This window comes from Patagioenas fasciata, chromosome 5, assembly GCF_037038585.1.
Source record: "Patagioenas fasciata isolate bPatFas1 chromosome 5, bPatFas1.hap1, whole genome shotgun sequence".
Classification (NCBI taxonomy): domain Eukaryota; kingdom Metazoa; phylum Chordata; class Aves; order Columbiformes; family Columbidae; genus Patagioenas; species Patagioenas fasciata.
Window position 1 is genome coordinate 723,470 of NC_092524.1, and position 18,158 is coordinate 741,627.

Consider the following 18,158-nt stretch of genomic DNA (forward strand, 5'->3'; position numbering starts at 1 on the left):
GGGAGGCTCTCCCTTAGGTACACAGGCTGGAGGATGTAATATCCATGGGGTGGGATAGGGCTCGGGGGGGGGGTGGTCCCTCTGTGGGGACTGGGGTTAAAGGTGCCTTTGGGGTGATGCACTGGGACAACCCCATCAATCCTAAATTCCTGTGGTGGGGGCTCTGCCTGGCCCCAGAACGAGAGGAGGAACAAGAAGAAGAAGGTCTTGCCTTCCTGTGCACAGGGCAGCAGCTGATGGCGCTGGGGAGGGCAGGCTGACCTGGGTCTCTGTGCAGAAAGTGCCCGTTTTCAGCCCCACGGAGGCGCTTGTTCCTGGGGGTGCCCAACCTGCAGCCTCCTTCTTGCTAGAAGAGCAATGCCATTAAAATAACATTTCAGGGGACTTCTGGGGTGGAAGCCAGGAGGGTGCGGAGGGTGGGCGGTGGTTTGCTTTGCCTTGGAGACCCTCAGAATAAACCCCAAACCCACCGTGGGGAGGACCAGGCTTCAGGGCAGCCTCACAACCCACATGGAGGGACACTGACAGAGCCAGGGTGTCCCCTACCGACCCCTGGTCACTGTCCCTGGGTGGTGTTGCAAAGTGCCACCTCTCTGGGGACACGTGGGTGTCCGGAGGGTTGTCCCACACCTGCAGACCACCGGTCCCTTGAGCCCCGTGTCTGGGCTGTGCTGGCGCAGCTCCGTGAGTCAAGCTGAGGAGTTCTGGTCTCATCATCCCAAAGGCATCTCGAAGGCAGGGATTTAATTTGGTGAATGTGTAGGCTGCAGATCTGCTGACCAGATTTCTGGGAAGCTTGGGAGAGGCAAATGGAACTGAAACATCTTTCCCAAAATCTCCTTCACCCGCCGGGCATCCCCAGCAGCTCCCTGGCAGCTCGAGCATCCCCAGCGGCTCCCTGGCAGCTCGAGCATCCCCGTATCCCCCCGGAGCCCCGGCTGCAGACACCATCGCTGCAAAAGCAAAGGGTGCACGTATGGCCTGGGCTGAGATCGGTACGTATAACTCTTTCATAGCTTGTTTCTCGTCTGCGTTGCTCTCAGGTCGGGCCCTCCTGAGCGAGACGGGCAGGAGCTCTTTGTGCCGATGCCCAAGTCCTCATGGTACCCGCTCCTGTGCTTACACACTCCACGTGTTTTTGGAGACCTGCCACGAAAATGAAGCCAGTTATGGGGGCTGAGATTCAACCCCAGCAGCCAAAGCCTCACTCAGAGAGATAAAACCAGGCTTAGGCAGGGATGGTAGGCTGGTTTCGGAGGGAGGTGCAATCACCTCTTAGCAAGGGGTGCAGAACCAGGTGGGGTGGAGCTACTTTCTCTTTGCAGCTGCAGCCTTTCCCATGTCTTGTGCTTCTTTTTGATAAAAACTAGAGGGTTAGGGTTTTTGAAGGCTGCACCTGGAGGAGCAGCGTGTGGACCTGTCCTCGCTGCAGCCCAAACCCCTTCCTGGGGGCAAAGGGGGGAGCGGAGCTGCCAGCAGCATCTGCCAACAGGGGCTGGTTTTTGACCCCAAAGAAGCGCACGCTCTCCTCTAATGAATTGCTTTGATTTAAGCCCAGAGCAGAAAAATTGAGGTTGTCTGGGTGTTGCGATGTTTCCTGGCTTAAGATGCCTGACCTGGGGGCTGCTGCGTCTGGGGGTGCTGGAGGACAAGTGCCTGATAAAGGTGTTTTTCCTCAGCACAACTGGCTCCTCTCTCCCAAATGAGCAATTTTGGGTGAGTCCTGCGGGGCACCTGGCTGGGTCCCGACCCCCCTGAGGGTCTCAGTGCCCTGTGTGTCCCCCAGGAATTGGGCTCGGGCTGGGACACGGGGCCCCCTGTGCCAAAGCCGCGGCTGCAGGAGGCACCCTGTGGTTTGGCTGCGCCGGCGGGTGCGGAGAGCAGCTCCCTGGTGAGCGCCGCGGCGAGCCGAGACAATAGTCCCAGCGCTTCCCAAGTGCCGTTGCTATTTATATGCCCACGTTTCCAATGCGAGTCCCGCTGCTCATTTTATTGCCATTATAAATAGCTGCCAAATCGCCTGGGACTTCGTGGAACCTCGGGATTGCTTTCCAGGGGGAACCTAGGGCTGAGATTTAGGGTTTTCAGAAACTATGCCACCCTTTTCTGTTTCTCTTTTAAACTCTTTACTAGCTGAACTCTAACAACAAGCACAGGGCTCCAAGGCAGAGAATCCCAGCCCAGCCAAAGGCTTTTGCTGGCCCTGCAAGGAGAGGCTGGGAACTGCAGCGGGGAGGGACGCGGATGGAAGGCCCCACCGGAGCACCCAGCGGCCGCTGGCTCCTGGGGTCGGTGCCCGAGGCGGCTGCTCCGGGTCGGGCGCCGGAGGGTGAACCGGGGGTAGGTACCGCGGTGGGGCAGGAGGACGGTACAGCCCTGCTCTCAGGCTCCAGACAACCTGTTTTGGCTCATCACTGCATTTCCTGCACTGTATATATAAGGGAAAAAAGCCTGGTTTTTTTGGGTGAAGGCTTTTAAGATAACGTAGGATCCATCCCCAGAGTGAGAGCTCGGATGGAGCCTGGGATGCGGCTGCTCCCCCCTTGGCAAAACTGAGGAGAGAAGCCAAGTCCTGGAGCTGCTTCGCTGCTCCTGCCAGTTTGCTTTTGCTCTCTTTTCTTTGTCTTCTTTAACAATAATGTATTAGAAGAAGCAGGCACCCCAGGCGGGCTGGGTGTCCTGCTGGGTGTCCTGCTGGGTGTCCTGCTGGGTGTCCTGCTGGGTGTCCTGCTGGGTGTCCTGCTGGGCAGCCGGCGCTCCGCGGCCGTGGGACAATACTGACGGTGAGGGCTGCTCCTCTGCAATGCAGCCCCGTGCTCCCACCCCGTGCTCCCACCCCGTGCTCCCACCCCGCTTCTGCTCTGTTTGTCTGGCCAGCCTGAAACGTAACAGTAGGATTTTTAAAAGGATGCAATGTGCGATTTTCAGGGTGTACTGCAAACAGAATTTCTCCTATGGGTTTATATCCCGCTGGGAATGAGGCTTGGTGCCTGTTTCCTGGGTGTTTCACCAAAGAGCTTCGATTGCCCCGCTCTGCGTGTTGGTGCTGCTGGGTTTAATGTATTTCCCCACTGATCCCAGTAAAATCCCTCCGGGTTTGTAAATCTAAATCTCTCCTGCATCCGGGGGCTCAGGAAGCCCCTGCAGATGTAAGATGGGAAACTTGAGGTCTTTTCAGCCCTGCAAAGCCAGGGAAGAGGAGAAGATGGCCCGTTCTGCAGAGGAGGAGACTCAAATCTGTTAAAAACCCTGTGTGAGGAGAGGGGCAGGTGGGCTGGCTGGGAAACAGGCCGACTGCCCCCAAAATGCTTTTTCTCCGGTGACCAGACAAGGAGGAATGGTTGTTCTTGGTGGTTTGAGGGAACCAAGGAGCTGAACGGGGGCTCCACGCGGGCTGTGGGAGGGGGTGTGGGTTGTGCTGTCGCTCCTGAGGGGCGAAAATGGGTCAAACTGTTCTGCAGCCCCAAAACCAAGCAGCTGATGAGAGCGGGGGGGAGGGCTCAGCACGGCACCCCCATGCTGCCGCCTGCTTGCAGAGATGGCGGGGGGGCCCCAATTTGGCAAGACATCGAGTTTCTGAAACCTCTGGCAGGGCTTTCCCTGGCGTGCGGGGAGGAGATTTGAGCTGCTTTTTAAGAAAACTTCCTAGAAATCCCCGTGTTTCTGTGGGACCCCCCCGGGTGCAGCCCCCCTGCCCCACAGCGTCCCCACCAGACCGCCCGTCCCGGGTTTCTCTGATCCCGTCTGGATCAGCTGTTCGTGGCCCCTCCGCCGTCCCGCAGCCGCGGTTTAATCGTGGTCCGTGTGGCAGAGCTCTGCGCTGAGCCGCTGCTGCCAAATAACCCCATCGGCCACCCCTGCCCGTTTTGGGGTGAGCAATGGGGAATTGCTGGTCCCTGTGCAGCTTCTCTGGGTTTTGGGGCCGCTGTCACATCCCGTCCATCCCCCTGCCCAGCACTGGGGGGTTAAACCCTCCCGGAGCACCAGGGACCGCAGCCCCAGCTCCAGGGTGGTTCTTTCTGATCCCTTCTGACCCGTTTCCACGTGGTTTGTACCCAAGCCGAGCTCTCGCTGGGGCAGACGGGTTCACAAAGCGTGTGGTAAATCCCACCCCGTGATTTGCTGGGCTCGGGTTTGTGTTGTAGCTGAACAGCTTTGACTCACCGTGGGTTTTATTGACTTCTGCTTGTTGCCTCTTTCCAGGTTGTGGGGAGAGTTGAGCAGCACGAGTCCCACGGCCTTGCCTGTAACTTTTTTTGTGGAAGCAGCAGCCCTTCTTCCTCCATTTTTTAATGCTTTTCCCTTCATTTTTATCTAGTTTCTGTTCCGCAACCCTGACGGATTTTCTGGGGGGGTCCTGTGAGAGCTGCGACCTCTTTCTCTAGCCCTTCACACCCAAACGCGTCTCCATCACCTACAGCTTCACTGGCACCTCTTCTAACCCAGAGGGATCACTTCCCGGGGCTCCCTGGTCCCGTTTCGGATGGACACCGCTGGCCCCGTGTTGTCTGCAGCTCCTTGGTGAAGTTTTGCCTCATTCTCTCTCCTCCTCCTGGATCCCCTTGTTGTCCCCACTCTGGAGCCCCCGTGAGCTGCTTGTCCTGATGCGATCGACCCGTTTTCCCTCCGTCCCACCCTGGACATCATCCGGCTGAAGTGAGGAGTTAATCCTGGAGCTGCCTGTGGGAAAGGCCCCTCCAGGGCTTATCTGGGGCACGGATGAGAATTTTCCTGGTGGATTCAGCCATCCTGAGACCGTCCCGAAGAGCAGCATCTCCTGGGGTGAGCAGTGCTTTTGTCTCGGGGTGCAGGGATTGGGCTTGGTGGGGTTTTGCCTGGATGCAGAACAGGAAAACTCTTTGAAATCTCAATTTCTTTAGTATCTTGTCAGCCAGCAGGTTGTAATGTCCCTTGTAAAATCCAGCTCTTCCCTGGTAGGGAGGAAATCATGGGATGAGTGTGTGGGGCATGGGAAAGTGGATGGAAATCCCCTATTTCCAGAGTGTTCTGTGCTGGTGGGAATCACGACGGTCCCAGGGAGGTTCTGGCCCCTGCAGGGTGCTGATTCGGGGTGCAGGCAGCACCCGCTCCCACAGCCCTGGGCTGACCTTGGGGACCCCAGGCAGCTCATCTAGGGTGAGGCAGAAACAGGGAGAAAATCCCCCAAATAGAATAATAATAATAATAATAATAATCTGAAGCGGCGGAACAGGGAGGCTTAGTACTGCCACAGCTTTCTCGTGTGTGGGTTTGCAAGCGCGTAGCAAGGGCTCAACCTGAGCCATCTCAATAACTTTGCAAAGAATCCCTTTAAAATGATTCCCCTACCAATAGATGTCCTGTTTTGTTGTGTTTCCTGCCTCTGTTTGCAGTGTAACCACCTGCGGGCTGGTGCGGGACGCGGGGTGGGAGGGAGCAGCCGTGTCCGGCTTGGGTAACGCTCGGGCTTACTTGGGCTCAAGTTCCCTCGGCTGGAAAGGTCCCTCCCGGGGCGGGGAGGAAAAACCGCCCTGGGGAAAGCGGAGAAAAGCATCGGATCTTGATCGCCTGGTCATCGGCGGCCACTTCTGGGGGCTGCCGGAGCAGCTTTTCACCTGCCTGTAGGTAAGCAACGCGGCTGCGCTGTCGCTGGGCTGGGGGATGCGCTGTGGGGGTCCCCTGGGCTGGGACAGGTGACGCGGGGCACCAAAAGGCACTGGAGGCGGTGGCAGCAGCTGGGGCAGCCTGGGATGGGGGGACAAACTGCTCCCACCCTCACGTTGTCACCGCTGGTGGCCCCTTGCCCGCAGGTGATTTTTCTCCCTGCTCCGTGCATTAATCAAACGCTTTTAGAGGGGCGGGGGATGGTAGAACAAGCGGTCCCTGGCGCGTTGCATTCCCCTCCTTTCTCCAGCCATCCTTGCCAGGTGTTTTTTTCTGCCCCCCCCGGCTATTTGCTGCTGCTCGGCAAAGCCGCATCGCCGAGCACAACCCCAACGCTCTGCGGGGGCTCCGGCGCTGCCTCGTCCCCCCGTGTCCCCTCCCGCGTGGGTCCCCGTGGCCCTGGTGACACCTGGGTCGTGGTCGCGCTGCCGTGGCCGAGCCCGACACCGGGATAGCCGAGCAGAGCGAGGCTGCGGAGCCCCCTCTGACCTCCCCGCTGCTGCCAGAGGAAGGCATTGCAGCTTGGCTCTCATTAACCCCTCTTCTTCAGTTCTTTACTTTTTTCTGTTTTCTCTTCCAATTTTTTCCTTATTTTTCCCTTTTTACCATTTTATTTTCCCATTTATTCCCTTTTTTCCTTATTTTCCATTTTATTTTCCTTATTTTTTCTATTTTTCTTTTCCCATTTTTCCATTTTTCTCCCCTATTTTCTTTTCCAATTTTGTCCTTATTTTTAATTCTTTCCCATTTCTCCCTTATTTTCCATTTTCTTTCTCCATTTTTCCCTTATTTTTTCCATTTTTCCTTATTTTTAAATTTTTCTTTTTTCCCGTTTTTTTCCTTTATTTCCCTTCCCCCCCCTTTTTCCCCTGTTCTTTGGGAGCACCCCAAGCAGCGGCTGCTCTCGCTGTCCCCGCCGCAGGAGGGCCGGCCACCGCCCCGTGCCGGCTCGCCATGCCGCTCGCCCGCCCCGCCGGCCACCTCCCCGAGGCCGCCTGGACGTCGGGCTTCAGGGAGATGACGGAGCCCTGGAAGGGCGCCGTGGGCTGCGTCGGCGTCGCCGTCTTCTTCGCCATGACCATCGGCATCATCTCGTGGCAGGCGCTGGAGCAGCCCGCCGAGGAGTGGGTGCTGCGGGGCCGCGCCGGGGGGCTGCTGTGGGAGCGCCGCGGGGCTCTGCTGCTGCGGGCGCTGCCGGGGGGGCGGCCGGCGGCGCTGATCTGGGTGGGCAGCGTGCCGGCCGCGCAGCCGCCCCCGCCCCGCGACCGCTGCTGGCAGGAGGGGGGGCGCTTCTGCTACGCCTGGGAGGAGGACGCCGAGCTGCACCTGTCCCTCGAGCCCCCCCCGGCCCCCGCCACCGAGTGCTACGGCGTCCAGTGGACCCCCCTGCGCCCCGACGTCGTGCTGAAGGTAACGGGGACCCCCGCGCCCTCCTCCAAACCAGGGCGTTTGGGCTAAACCCAAAGATGGGGAGGATCCAGCCCAAACACCCGATTTCCCAGTGTGGTTATGGGGTTCCCAAAGCCCCCAGAGCTGGGGTGGGAAAAGCACCTTTGGGAGCCTCACGCCTTGACGTTGAGCCCCCAAAACACTGGGGGACCATGGCCACCTCCTCCCAGTGCCATGGCCATCTCCTCCCAGTGCTGCACTGGGAACCCAGCATGGGAGAACCACAATTCTAGAGATGAAATAAATAACTCCAGAACACGACACGTAAAGAACCCCCAAAGATGACAATGACAATGCTGGCAGGTTCCTTCCAGCCACAGAGGCAGAGCGGCAGCTCTCTCGGGACGGGATCCGTCCATATCCGCTGCCGCAAACGTTCACAGGGGCTTTTTATACATTTTGTGTCTGTGTGTCCTTCCCAGTGTTCTCCCTCAGTTAAATAAAAGCAGACTCTGCAAACAAGCTGAGGGAGGGGAGGGAACCCCAGGACAGGGATCCTGCCCAAATGGGGACTTTCTCCCTTTTAGCCATGAATCGCCTGTTGAGATCACTCTGGGCCAGTGGAAGTCGTTGTTTGAACACAACGCTGCACGTGGGATGTCGGTTTGGGGTGGTCAAGAGCGACACAGAATAGGTTTCTTCTCCCCACTTTTTTAATTAAAAAAACTGTTGAAAAAATCGATCCAGCAAAGCGTGAGTTCAGAAGAGTCTTGCTCTCCACTCCCATCTCTGCCGGCTGCCGTAACCCATGCGGCCGACACCTGGCGCAGCTCTCCTCAGCCTCCAGCGTTTCCACTTTAATAATTTACATCTCCCCTCCCTCTGCCCCGCAGCAGAACCGGTTCAGGGCGCTGAACCGGGGCCAAACAATTCCCTTGAGCGGGGGCCGCCCCCGCAGCCCCAAGCCCCACGTTCCGGGGAAGCCGGCCCGCGCAGTCACGCGGGAGGGTAAGTCCGGCTGATCCCGCTTTGGCAGCAAGGAGAAGGGGTTAGAGGCTTTGAAGTGAAAATTGATGGTTTCTGAAAGGTGGCAGAGAAGGGATGTTATTCGAGTTCATCTGTCTGAAACTGGCGGGCTTTGGGGAGGATTTCTTGTGTTTATTATTATTATTATTAGTAGTAGTAGTAGTAAGTAAACCATAATTTTTCAGGTATAGGGGTTTTATTCCTGTGATGGGATTTCTGTATTCCTCCACCTAGCTACACATTGAACAGGGATGTATAAGGGTGAAAAGGAAGAAAAATTGTTGTCTTCGGGTTTAATTAGCAAGTTAAAACTTTTCTGTGTCCTTCAAGGCAAACAAAGCTCACAGCTTGCATTACTCACTTGTGCTACAATTTTGTTTCTCCTCCTGCTCTTACACCACTCAATAACTTTAAGGAACCTGCGGGCTGAGAAATCCGGTGCTTAGACAGAATTTCAGCGTTTTTGGTACCTGGACGGTCAGCTCTTGTTCTCGTGGAGGAAAAACCTAAACCCAAGTATATTCTGCTAGGTCAGATGCAGAAAGCGAAGCGCGAGCACCCACTGCTATGTTTGTGCATAAAACACCTGAATCTGTGGATTTAGGGTTTTTCTCCTTGGGAAAGACCCGTCCCCTGACCGCGTTGAGGATGCTGGGGTAACACACGGGGGTTTGCCCCTCCAAATCGCAATAGCTGTGTGTTCCTCGTCCCTGTGGCGCTCCTGACGCTGCTCTCTCGGCTGCAGGATTGCTTCTCCATGGCCAACGTGTCCTGGTACGGGGGGCCCAGCGTGGGCGCCCAGCGCTGGCCCCTGAATGGCGCCGACAGCCCCGCGCAGCCCTTGGTCACCGGCGACCTCAGCACCAACCCCACCGGCTACGGGCCCCTCCTGGAGAGGCTCTTCTTGGGCTCCACAGGTACCCGCGTCCTGTTCCTCCAAACCCTGGGCTCCTCCATCCCTCTCACCTGTAAGCAATTAAAGGCAGGGCTGGTGTCTCTGAGGTTAAAATGCCCAACATGTGTCCTGCTGTCACTTGTCACCACCAAAGGGATGGATCCCACCCTGCCCCATCCTTGGGGAAAAAGCCATGATATTAAACCTGAGCGCTTGGCTGCATCTGCAAGTCGGTGCCTGAGAGGAGGGGGTGGCCCGAGTCACCCCAGGGAGATCCCAGACTCTTTGTTTTGTTTGTTCAGGTGTTTTTAAGCAGGGCTCAGTGTCTGTGGCCGCATCCTCCAGCTCCTATCCAGTGGCTTCTCCCCGAGCCCATGGGTCCCTGGTGCTGTGATGGGTGCTGGATGCAGGCAGGAGTTCAGTGGCTGTTGGCATTTTTGGGTGGGTATTTGGGCTGTTCTGCAGAAAAACCAAACCTTAGATGTCCCCCCAAATGAATCGGTCGATCTGCAGCTGCCCTGCAGTGGTGAAGCTGAAGCTGCTCCCTAAGCTGAATGCAAAGAGGCAAGAGATGGAACAAATCGTAGAATGGTTGGGTTGGGAAGGGACCTTCCCAGTTCCCCAGTGCCGCCCCTGCCATGAGCAGGGACATCTTCACCAGCTCAGGTTGCTCAGAGCCCCGTCCAGCCTGGCCTGGGATGTCTCAGGGATGGTTCATCCATCCACCACCTCTCTGGGTACCTCCCAGGCTCTCACCACCCTCAGCACAACGATTTCCAGCCCTTGAGCAGCATTTCGGAGGTTAGCAGGGAACAGCGGAGCAGAGAGCGGGGATGTGCTTGGCTGGATCTGCGGCTGGGACCTGTCCGTGGGGTCCTGGTACCGCTCGGGCTCTGCCCCACGCATCCCTGTCCCTATGGCCACCAGTGCGGGGACAGCGAGGAGCTGGGTGCTTGCTGAGACCCCATTTCCCTCCTCTCTCCCGCAGGAGTGACGGTGACGGTGGCGCCCGACGTGCCCCTTCTCCTGTCCGTGGAGAGGGAGCGGCAGTTCTGCCTGGTGTCCCCGGCGGGCCCCGCGGCCCAGCCCCTGCGCTACCGCCTGTGCCTCAGCCCCGACGTGGCGTCCGCCGTGCGGCACACGGGCAGCCGGCTGGCGCGGGCGCTGCCCGACACGGCGCTGCTCGGGTAAGGTGCTCCTGTCCCCATCCCAGCCCTTGTCCCCACCCCCGCCCGGAGCATCTCTCACCGGCGCAAGGCACAACCCCTCTCTCCGACTCTTTCCAGGTCTCCAATCTGGCGATATCATGGCCCGGCGGGTTCAGCCGCTAAGATCAAGCGAGGCTTGCGGGCGCTGGCCAGGAGGCTGAAGCGGCACGGGCTGCAGGAGGGGGTCCTGGCGCTGGGGGAGCGCTGCACCGCCGTCCTCGCCGCCGCGGTACGTTCCCTCCCGCCGCGCCGCGGTACGTCCCCTCCTGCCACCGTCCCCTCCCGCCACCACCGCGGTACGTCCCCTCCTGCCACCGTCCCCTCCCGCCACCACCGCGGTACGTCCCCTCCTGCCACCGTCCCCTCCCGCCACCGCCGCGGTACGTCCCCTCCTGCCACCGTCCCCTCCCGCCGCCGCCGCGGTACGTCCCCTCCTGCCACCGTCCCCTCCCGCCGCCGCCGCGGTACGTCCCCTCCTGCCACCGTCCCCTCCCGCCGCCGCCGCGGTACGTCCCCTCCTGCCACCGTCCCCTCCCGCCGCCGCCGCGGTACGTCCCCTCCTGCCACCGTCCCCTCCCGCCGCCGCCGCGGTACGTCCCCTCCTGCCACCGTCCCCTCCCGCCGCCGCCGCGGTACGTCCCCTCCTGCCACCGTCCCCTCCCGCCGCCGCCGCGGTACGTCCCCTCCTGCCACCGTCCCCTCCCGCCACCACCGCGGTACGTCCCCTCCTGCCACCGTCCCCTCCCGCCGCCGCCGCGGTACGTCCCCTCCTGCCACCGTCCCCTCCCGCCGCCACCGCGGTACGTCCCCTCCTGCCACCGTCCCTTCCCGCCACCGCCGCGCCGAGCGGCAAACGGAGAGCTGCCATTTGGTACCGTTAAATCATAGAATCACAGGATGGTTTGGATTGAAGGGACCTCCCCAGTGCCACCCCTGCCATGACAGGGACATCTTCACCAGCTCAGGTTGCTCAGAGCCTGTCCAACTTGGCCTGGGATGTCTCCAGGGATGGTTCATCCACCACCTCTCTGGGGACCTGGGCCAGGCTCTCAGTGTAAAAATCCCACTGAGTAAAGTGCAAACACACCTGTTCTGCGGGGTAGGGGCTGTGCTGGTGCACTGGAGCTCCCCTCCCTGAGAAGGGACGCTTGGTTTGGGGTCTCACCCCGTGCAGGCGATGACACTGAGCAGCCAGTGCTTGGTGGCTTTGCCACTCCTAAAAAATCCACCAATTTCCGCCTTTCCCTGCAGGACCACATTGCCCCGGAGCGGAGGAAGCGCCAGGACTCTGCGCAGGGCTGGGACCCGTCGGCCATCGCGCCACTGCAGCTCGCCATCACGCTGTCCCCGTACGCCAGCATCGCGTCCCCGCTCTTCCTGCGCTCGCTGCAGGACGGGGACACCGAGAGCCGCTGGCTGAGCCTCCCGCCCCGGCACGGGGGCTGCTCGGTACGAGACCCCCTGCACCCCTGAGCGTGCTGCTCATCCCAAAACCAGCATGAAAGCTGAATAACTACCCACAGAGGGACAGCCTGGTGCTCCGGCATTGTGCACAAAGCGATGCCCGGGACAGCTGATGCTCTCCTGTTGCATAGGGAAGCAGCTTTCAAATTTCCGCTTCCAAAAGATATTTTTTTAAAGTTGCCAGTGTTTGAAAAATCCCTGCAGTTCCCGTTAAAACAGTCATTTTAATTTGCCATCAACTTGGGGGTCTTGGGGGGTCTCGAGAGTGAGCGCACACCTTTATGAGTTGCACCACGACGGCGCAAATCGTGGTAGGGCAGGAGGGGGCAGGGCGGGTGTCCCCCAGCCTCTCACCCTGGGGCTGGCGGGGTGTTTTAAGGGCTGTTTGCTGGAAATGCTCGCCTTCCGTCGCAGGTCCCGCTGCTGAGCACGTGGAAGGGCCGGCTGTGCGCCCGGCTGAACGTCACCAGCGAGGCGGCGCTGGGCTGGTACCTGGCGCGGGCGCGGCGGCTGCGGCAGCTGCTGGGGGCCGCCTACGTGGCGGTGGAGGGCGCCGAGGGCAACTCCTTCCTGCAGCGAGCCGTGCCCCCGCCCGCCGGGCTGGACGGCGACCGCTACACCGCGGCGCTGGCCGCGGCGCTGGCCACGCTGGGAAATGCCACCATCATCAGCGCCGGTGCCAGGTGGGTGCTGCGAGAAGGCGCTTTGCTGGGGCTGTACGGTGCTTTAATCGTGCCCCGGGCGATGCTTTAGAGAGGCCCAAGGGATGCTTGATTGCATTAATGCCAGACGCAATAAAAACTCACTTTGTCATTTATGGCTCTTTAAGCTTCGGGTCGCTTGGAGGGTGAACCCCGGAGTCTTGGCCAAATCCCTGCCTTGGTCATCACCTGCGGTGCCGAACAACTGCCATTTTCTGACTTTTCGCACTTACATAGCCCACAGCGGGGCTAATTTATTAATTAGCAGTTGTAACATGCCTCATAGACCCTTGGGTGAATGGTGCCAAAAGCTGCTACTATTTTTCCCCCTGTTATTTTTATGTTTGGCAAATGAGAAAGGCTACGCAGGCTGCTGGTAAAATGATTTCGTGTTGTAGGCAGGGCATTGCTGGTAAACTGCCTGGGAAGGCAACTTGAGCATCGTTTATTTCCAGAGGAGCAGCGAAGTCCCGCACGCTGAGGCGGTGACAGCGAGCTGGCAGCCGGGCTGGGTGGCTCTTGGTCACCTGCAAGGGCAGAGGGCTGGAAATGCCCCTTTTCTAACCCTTCTGTATCCTGACCAGGACCAAACGTTTCCTGGTGGGCACTTTCCACAGCAGAAATGTTTCCTAAGCCACCGCATCAGCCTTCCCAGCTCCCAGGGTGGAAAACTCCCTGGGAGACCTTTGGGGTGTAAAATAGGTCAAGGAGGGAACCGAGCTCTAGGAGGGAGTGGGCTCAGCCTAACAATAGCTCTGGGTTAGATGAGCTCCAGACCATTTTTCAAGCCAAAGCTCATGGTGAAGACCCAGATCTGCTCCTTTTTTGGCCGCAGAAATGCTGTCTCCTGTGCCGGGCTGCTGTGCGTGTGTGGCCCGACCCCCCAAGGCACAGAGATGCTACCGGGGGGACAAAACCACCACGGGGAAAATGATGTTTTCCTTTGCCAAACAGACAAAAGCGCTGTCAGGAATGGCAGCGGCTCAACGTGAACCAGATGAGCACAAACAGGAGCGGGAGGAGCAATCCTCTCCATGGGATGTGTCCCATGGGCTGATGGCTCCGGGTGCTGGGGGCTGAGGGTGCTGCTGGAGGTGCCAAGGGAGGTGTTGTGTCCCCCAGCTCCAGCCACCTGCCGCTGTTCGTGCAGATGAGCCCGCGGCGCGCCGACTGGAGCCACGCGGGGCTCAAGGGGCTGGTTCCCTCCGTGCTGCACCACAGCCTCCTGGGCTACAGCTTCTTCATCCCCGACGCAGTAGGTAATCAGTTTATTTTCTGCTTTTTTCCCCTCGTTTCTGGCTTTTCTGCAGAGGCTCTAGCAGCGGTCGCTGGGGCCGGAGCAGTGCGGGAGGTGTGTTTGCATTAGGTGTGTTTTATGGAGCACTTTGCTCTCAGTACCCAGTTTTCCACCACGCTGCCTTAATCGCGTTGAACGTTACCAGGGAACTGAGCGAGGAACTGACAACATGAAGCGTTGTGTATCCTAAGAGGCAGCCGCAGGAGCAGCTCTCTGGGGACGCCCTTCCAGGCTCCTTCGCTGTGTGTGGGAGGGAATCCGCTGGCTCTCGTGGCTTTTCTGCAGCTAAAGCCCCAGCAAACCCCGGGGATGCTCCAAAGCACCAGCAGCCCCGCTCCAAGTTGGCGCTTCTGCTCCAAAGCACAATGGCTTGTGGAATCCTTACATTAAAACATTATAAAAGTCAAGAAACAATCCCGTAGTGGGGGCCAAGCAGCTCGTTTTCCCCTCTCCTCGGAGGTTATCTGTGTTTAAATCATGGCCCAAGCACAGCGGCTGCATGCAGAGTGGTGGATCTGGAGTGGAGCCCCAAAGACAGCCCTGGAAAAGGGGGTCTGGAGCAATTTTTTTGTAATTTCCCCTCTATTTTCAGCCAGTTTTTCTTAGAAAACAAGGCTGAGGCAATCCCGGCGTGTGGAAGAGATGTTGAACCCCTTGGCTCATCTCAGCTCAGCTGGACGGGAGCAGATCCCCTGCACCGGGGCTGTGGCTCCATCCGCTGCCGGGGCAGGGGGCTCTGTGGGCTGTGTCACCCCCGCTGTCCCGCCCCCTTCCGCCCTTCTCAAGCCCTCGCTGGCGCTTGAGGGGAGGAACTGGCATCCCCTGACACTTCCCCTACGGGTTACTAACACAATTAATTCATTAGTGACACTCTGCTTCTCCACCACTCTCCACTATCAATTTGAAGGCATCCACGTTCCCATCACGCTTCATCTTTGCACATCGAAGCAGCAGGAAAGTCCAGCATTTTCATAACGCTTTTCTTTGAGGAGAGAAATCCCTTTTTACAACGTTCTGCCAAAATTTAGGAAGTCCTGAGCCCCAAGGTGACTGGAGACGGGGGGTGGGTTGACATTTGCTGGTGGTGATTTAAGGAACGACGCTGGGCTGGGGACAATCCAGCTCCTTTTGCGACGGGGACCCTGTCCTGCCCGCTTGGTATTTGGGGCTCACCGCTCCACGAGGTGCCCTCGAGCACCTCACAGGCTCCTTGTCCCCGCAGGAGGGTCCCTGGACAGTGACAGCCCGGGGGACCCGGAGCTGTACGTGCGGTGGCTGCAGATCGTGACGTTCCTGCCCGTGATGGCTTTCGGCACGCCGCCCTGGCTCTGCTGCGACGCCTGGGTACGTACCTGCGGTCCCCGATGCCACAAACGCCCCCAGAAGCCATTCCGGACCCTCCTGGGGAAAGCTGAGCCTAACCCCCTGTTCCTGCTGCCCACACAATCCTGCCCCAGATTGCTGCGCGCTCACAGCAGCCGTTTTGCTGCAAAATGAACGTTTTTGTGGCTCTATACTTCACGGCTGTGTGCAACCACGGGGCTGGCATCCACAACACCTGCAGAAATGGCCGAGCCATCGCACGCCTCTCTCCCTTTTGCTGGTGGAGTTGTTTACTATAGTTTGATCAAACAGTTAATACCTACGGTTTAGTTGTAGTTTGATCAGTTACTACCTACAGTAGACTGAAGCCTGCAGATCCACATTCAAGAGCTTTTTAAACGGTTGGAGGTGTTTTCCCAGGGATGTCACCTTCAGGGCAATAAAAGGGGAGAGCAGTTCTTAAAATCGGGGGCTCAGGGGAAAACATCATTAAATCTCTTTGCAAACAGCAAAAGAGTTCGGTGCTTTGGTTTGGGACATCACCACCCCCGTGGGTGTCACCGCCAGCTGCTGCTCCCAGAGTTCACATCTAAGTGGGAATAAATACCCTGGATCAATTCTCTTTGCACTTTGTCAGCTGCCATAACTTGATCGGGACATCGCGATTCCGTAACTTCCCTTCCCTGCAGGTCCTGAACCTCACCCGCCAATGCATCCAGAGGCACCGGGACCTGGTTGTGCCCCTCATCAGGAAATACAGCGAGGAGTGGCTCAGCTCGGGGTCCCCCATCTTCCGGCCGCCGTGGTGGCTCAGTCCCACCGACCCAAACGCCTTCACCATCGAGGACGAATTTCTCATCGGAGACGAGGTAGGAAATGTGGGGACTGAATGTCCCCAAAAGGTAACTGGGGACAATTACCTGCGCTTGTCCCTTCACATCCTCCCTGAGCTCGTATGAGGGTGTGTGAAAGCAAAGCGCTGATGGGACCACCAGCTCCTTCAGCTTTGCAATGTATTCAAAATGTGCCCTTCCTGTGCGCTTGTGTTCAGGAAGCCAATGGCATCCTCGGGTGTATTACAAGGGGGGTGGTCAGTAGGTCAGAGAGGTTCTCCTTCCCCTCTACTCTGCCCTGGTGAGACCCCATCTGGAATATTGTGTCCAGTTCTGGGCCCCTCAGTTCCAGAAGGACAGGGAACTGCTGGAGAGGGTCCAGCGTAGGGCAACAAAGATGATTAAGGGAGTGGAGCATCTCCCTTATGAAGAAAGGCTGAGGGAGCTGGGGCTCTTTAGTTTGGAGGAGGCTGAGGGGTGACCTTATTAATGTTTATAAATATATAAAGGGTGAGTGCCATGAGGATGGAGCCAGGCTCTTCTCAGTGGCAAACAATGATAGGACAAGGGGTAATGGGATCAAGCTGGAACACAGGAGGTTCCACTTAAATTTGAGAAAGAACTTCTTCATGGTGAGGGTGTCAGAGCCTGGCCCAGGCTGCCCAGGGGGGTTGTGGAGTCTCCTTCTCTGCAGACATTCAAACCCGCCTGGACACCTTCCTGTGCGACCTCTCCTAGGCGTTCCTGCTCCAGCAGGGGGATTGGGCTGGATGAGCTTTCGAGGTCCCTTCCAATCCCAAACACACTGTGATACTGTGAAAAGTCAACAAGACTATTTTGTTTGTTTGTTTTGATACATATATTCATTCATTCATTCATTCATTCATTCATTTCCTGCAGGTGCTGGTTGCCCCGATAACAGAGAAGGGGCAGAGGTGGCGCGACATCTTCCTGCCAGGCGCAGGCCAGGTGTGGACGGACGCCCGCACCGCGCGCGCGTTCCGCGGTGGCACCGTCCTCAGGAATTACTCCGCCGGCCTCGCCGAGGTGCCGTTCTTCGTGAGGACCTCCTGAAGTCACGGACCGCTCCGAGCCGCGCTGGCCGGGATGCGCTCGCTCCTCCTCGAGACTGTTTCACCCTATTTGCACTTTTCTACGAACCTTTTTTTTTATTATTCCAGCAGAAATTGTTTGACTCTTTTGCTATTCGTTGTTATTCTAAAATAGTGGAAATACAGCATTGGCACAAACGTACAGCCACGCGGAATGTTGTCCTGGGTTTTCCTGGTGAAATGTTTGTGTTCTTCAAGATGTCTCCCGTCAGTGACCCCAAAAGACGGGTGTCTCAATAACATTTCCCATTAAACATTTGTATCTTTCCCCCGGGTCAAGGCCTGCTGGCTATCTATTTAACTCTATATTTAGCAGAGGTGTAAACTTCTCCGCAATAACCCAGAAGCTGTTCTGAGGATATGATCTTATTGCTAATTACCTCTGGTGATGCTTTATGAGAATGTGGGCATTGCAGTCACTGCCTGTGTTTCATCACAGCTGCCGTGAGTGCTGCCGAGCCTCCCCGGACAGCCACGGCTCCTCCAGCTGTGCCGCACAGCTGGATCTGGAAGCCTCTCTCCAAGGTCCCTCTTGCTGGATTCACGTTTCCAGGTTCTTCTTGTTCATCTCTCGTTTGCTGCTCGTTAAGATAAATGACGTGAAGGCTCTGGGTCTCCACCCCCTGGGACGGAACTGCTGGAATACTGGAATAAAGGTTGGTGGAAACAATTCCTTGCCCTGTATCTTGGGTTAAATGGACAGAAATTATTGTGGTGTTCCCTCCTTGTTTACAGCTATGGAAAAAACGAAGCTATCCTAAATGAAGGGATGGATACACCAGGAGGGTGGGAGGGCTCTTCCCAGGTGCTGGGTTAGCCCTGGGCTCCATGGCCATAAAGGCCATTTCCACCCAAAATGATTCAATTATTGTGTATGTAGGAAACAATTATTTTGCAAATATAATAGGCCCAGGCAGGATCTCTTGGCAAAGCATATTTTAATAACGATTTTGCAAGACCGGGTGTTCTACCTAAAGGCAGGCACACCGAACAGGGCAAAAAGCCCCCGCTTATATCTCCCCAAAATCCCGGCCGCAGTTTCCCTCCCCTGTTCCCCACTGGTTGGTACTGCAGGGTTTACAGACTATCCCCATGCACACAATACCCTTCCCCTATCAATCTGTTTAAGATATGGATTCCTGGTACTTTGGCTACACTTCCCCCTAAATTAACTTATCAATACAAGTATCGGTATGTATATAGGTGTCGGTACATATTCCGGGAAGAGCCTGTGTATTACATTAAGAATTCATAGCCCGATGTCTCT

At 57.5% G+C, this 18,158-nt stretch overlaps 1 protein-coding gene across 3 annotated transcripts; it reads left to right on the forward strand.

Annotated features, from left to right (window-relative positions):
• The first annotated feature begins 925 nt into the window (after positions 1 to 925).
• Positions 926 to 17,563, forward strand: LOC136102771 (SITS-binding protein-like). Of its 3 annotated transcripts, XM_071808680.1 has the most exons (13): positions 926 to 995; positions 4,319 to 4,782; positions 5,373 to 5,604; positions 6,527 to 7,053; positions 8,804 to 8,975; positions 9,942 to 10,140; positions 10,240 to 10,390; positions 11,413 to 11,610; positions 12,040 to 12,308; positions 13,449 to 13,585; positions 14,846 to 14,967; positions 15,636 to 15,815; positions 16,680 to 17,563. In XM_071808680.1, the coding sequence occupies exons 4-13, from the start codon at positions 6,598 to 6,600 to the stop codon at positions 16,851 to 16,853; spliced, it is 2,058 nt and encodes a 685-aa protein (XP_071664781.1). In that variant the 5' UTR covers positions 926 to 995; positions 4,319 to 4,782; positions 5,373 to 5,604; positions 6,527 to 6,597; the 3' UTR covers positions 16,854 to 17,563. The 3 variants fall into 3 exon arrangements, with proteins under 3 accessions (XP_071664781.1, XP_071664780.1, XP_065696213.1); XM_071808679.1 differs by lacking the exon at positions 926 to 995 and having other exon boundaries at positions 4,080 to 4,782; XM_065840141.2 differs by lacking the exon at positions 926 to 995 and having other exon boundaries at positions 4,080 to 4,782; positions 6,566 to 7,053.
• Positions 17,564 to 18,158: the final 595 nt, after the last annotated feature.

Excerpts from the sequence above, each read along its gene's own strand:
- LOC136102771 (XM_071808680.1), top strand. The coding sequence starts at position 6,598 with ATGCCGCTCGCCCGCCCCGCCGGCCACCTCCCCGAGGCCGCCTGGACG. Across the intron at positions 10,391-11,412 it reads CCGCCGTCCTCGCCGCCGCG|GACCACATTGCCCCGGAGCG; the intron begins GTACGTTCCCTC and ends CTTTCCCTGCAG. Across the intron at positions 13,586-14,845 it reads CTTCATCCCCGACGCAGTAG|GAGGGTCCCTGGACAGTGAC; the intron begins GTAATCAGTTTA and ends TTGTCCCCGCAG.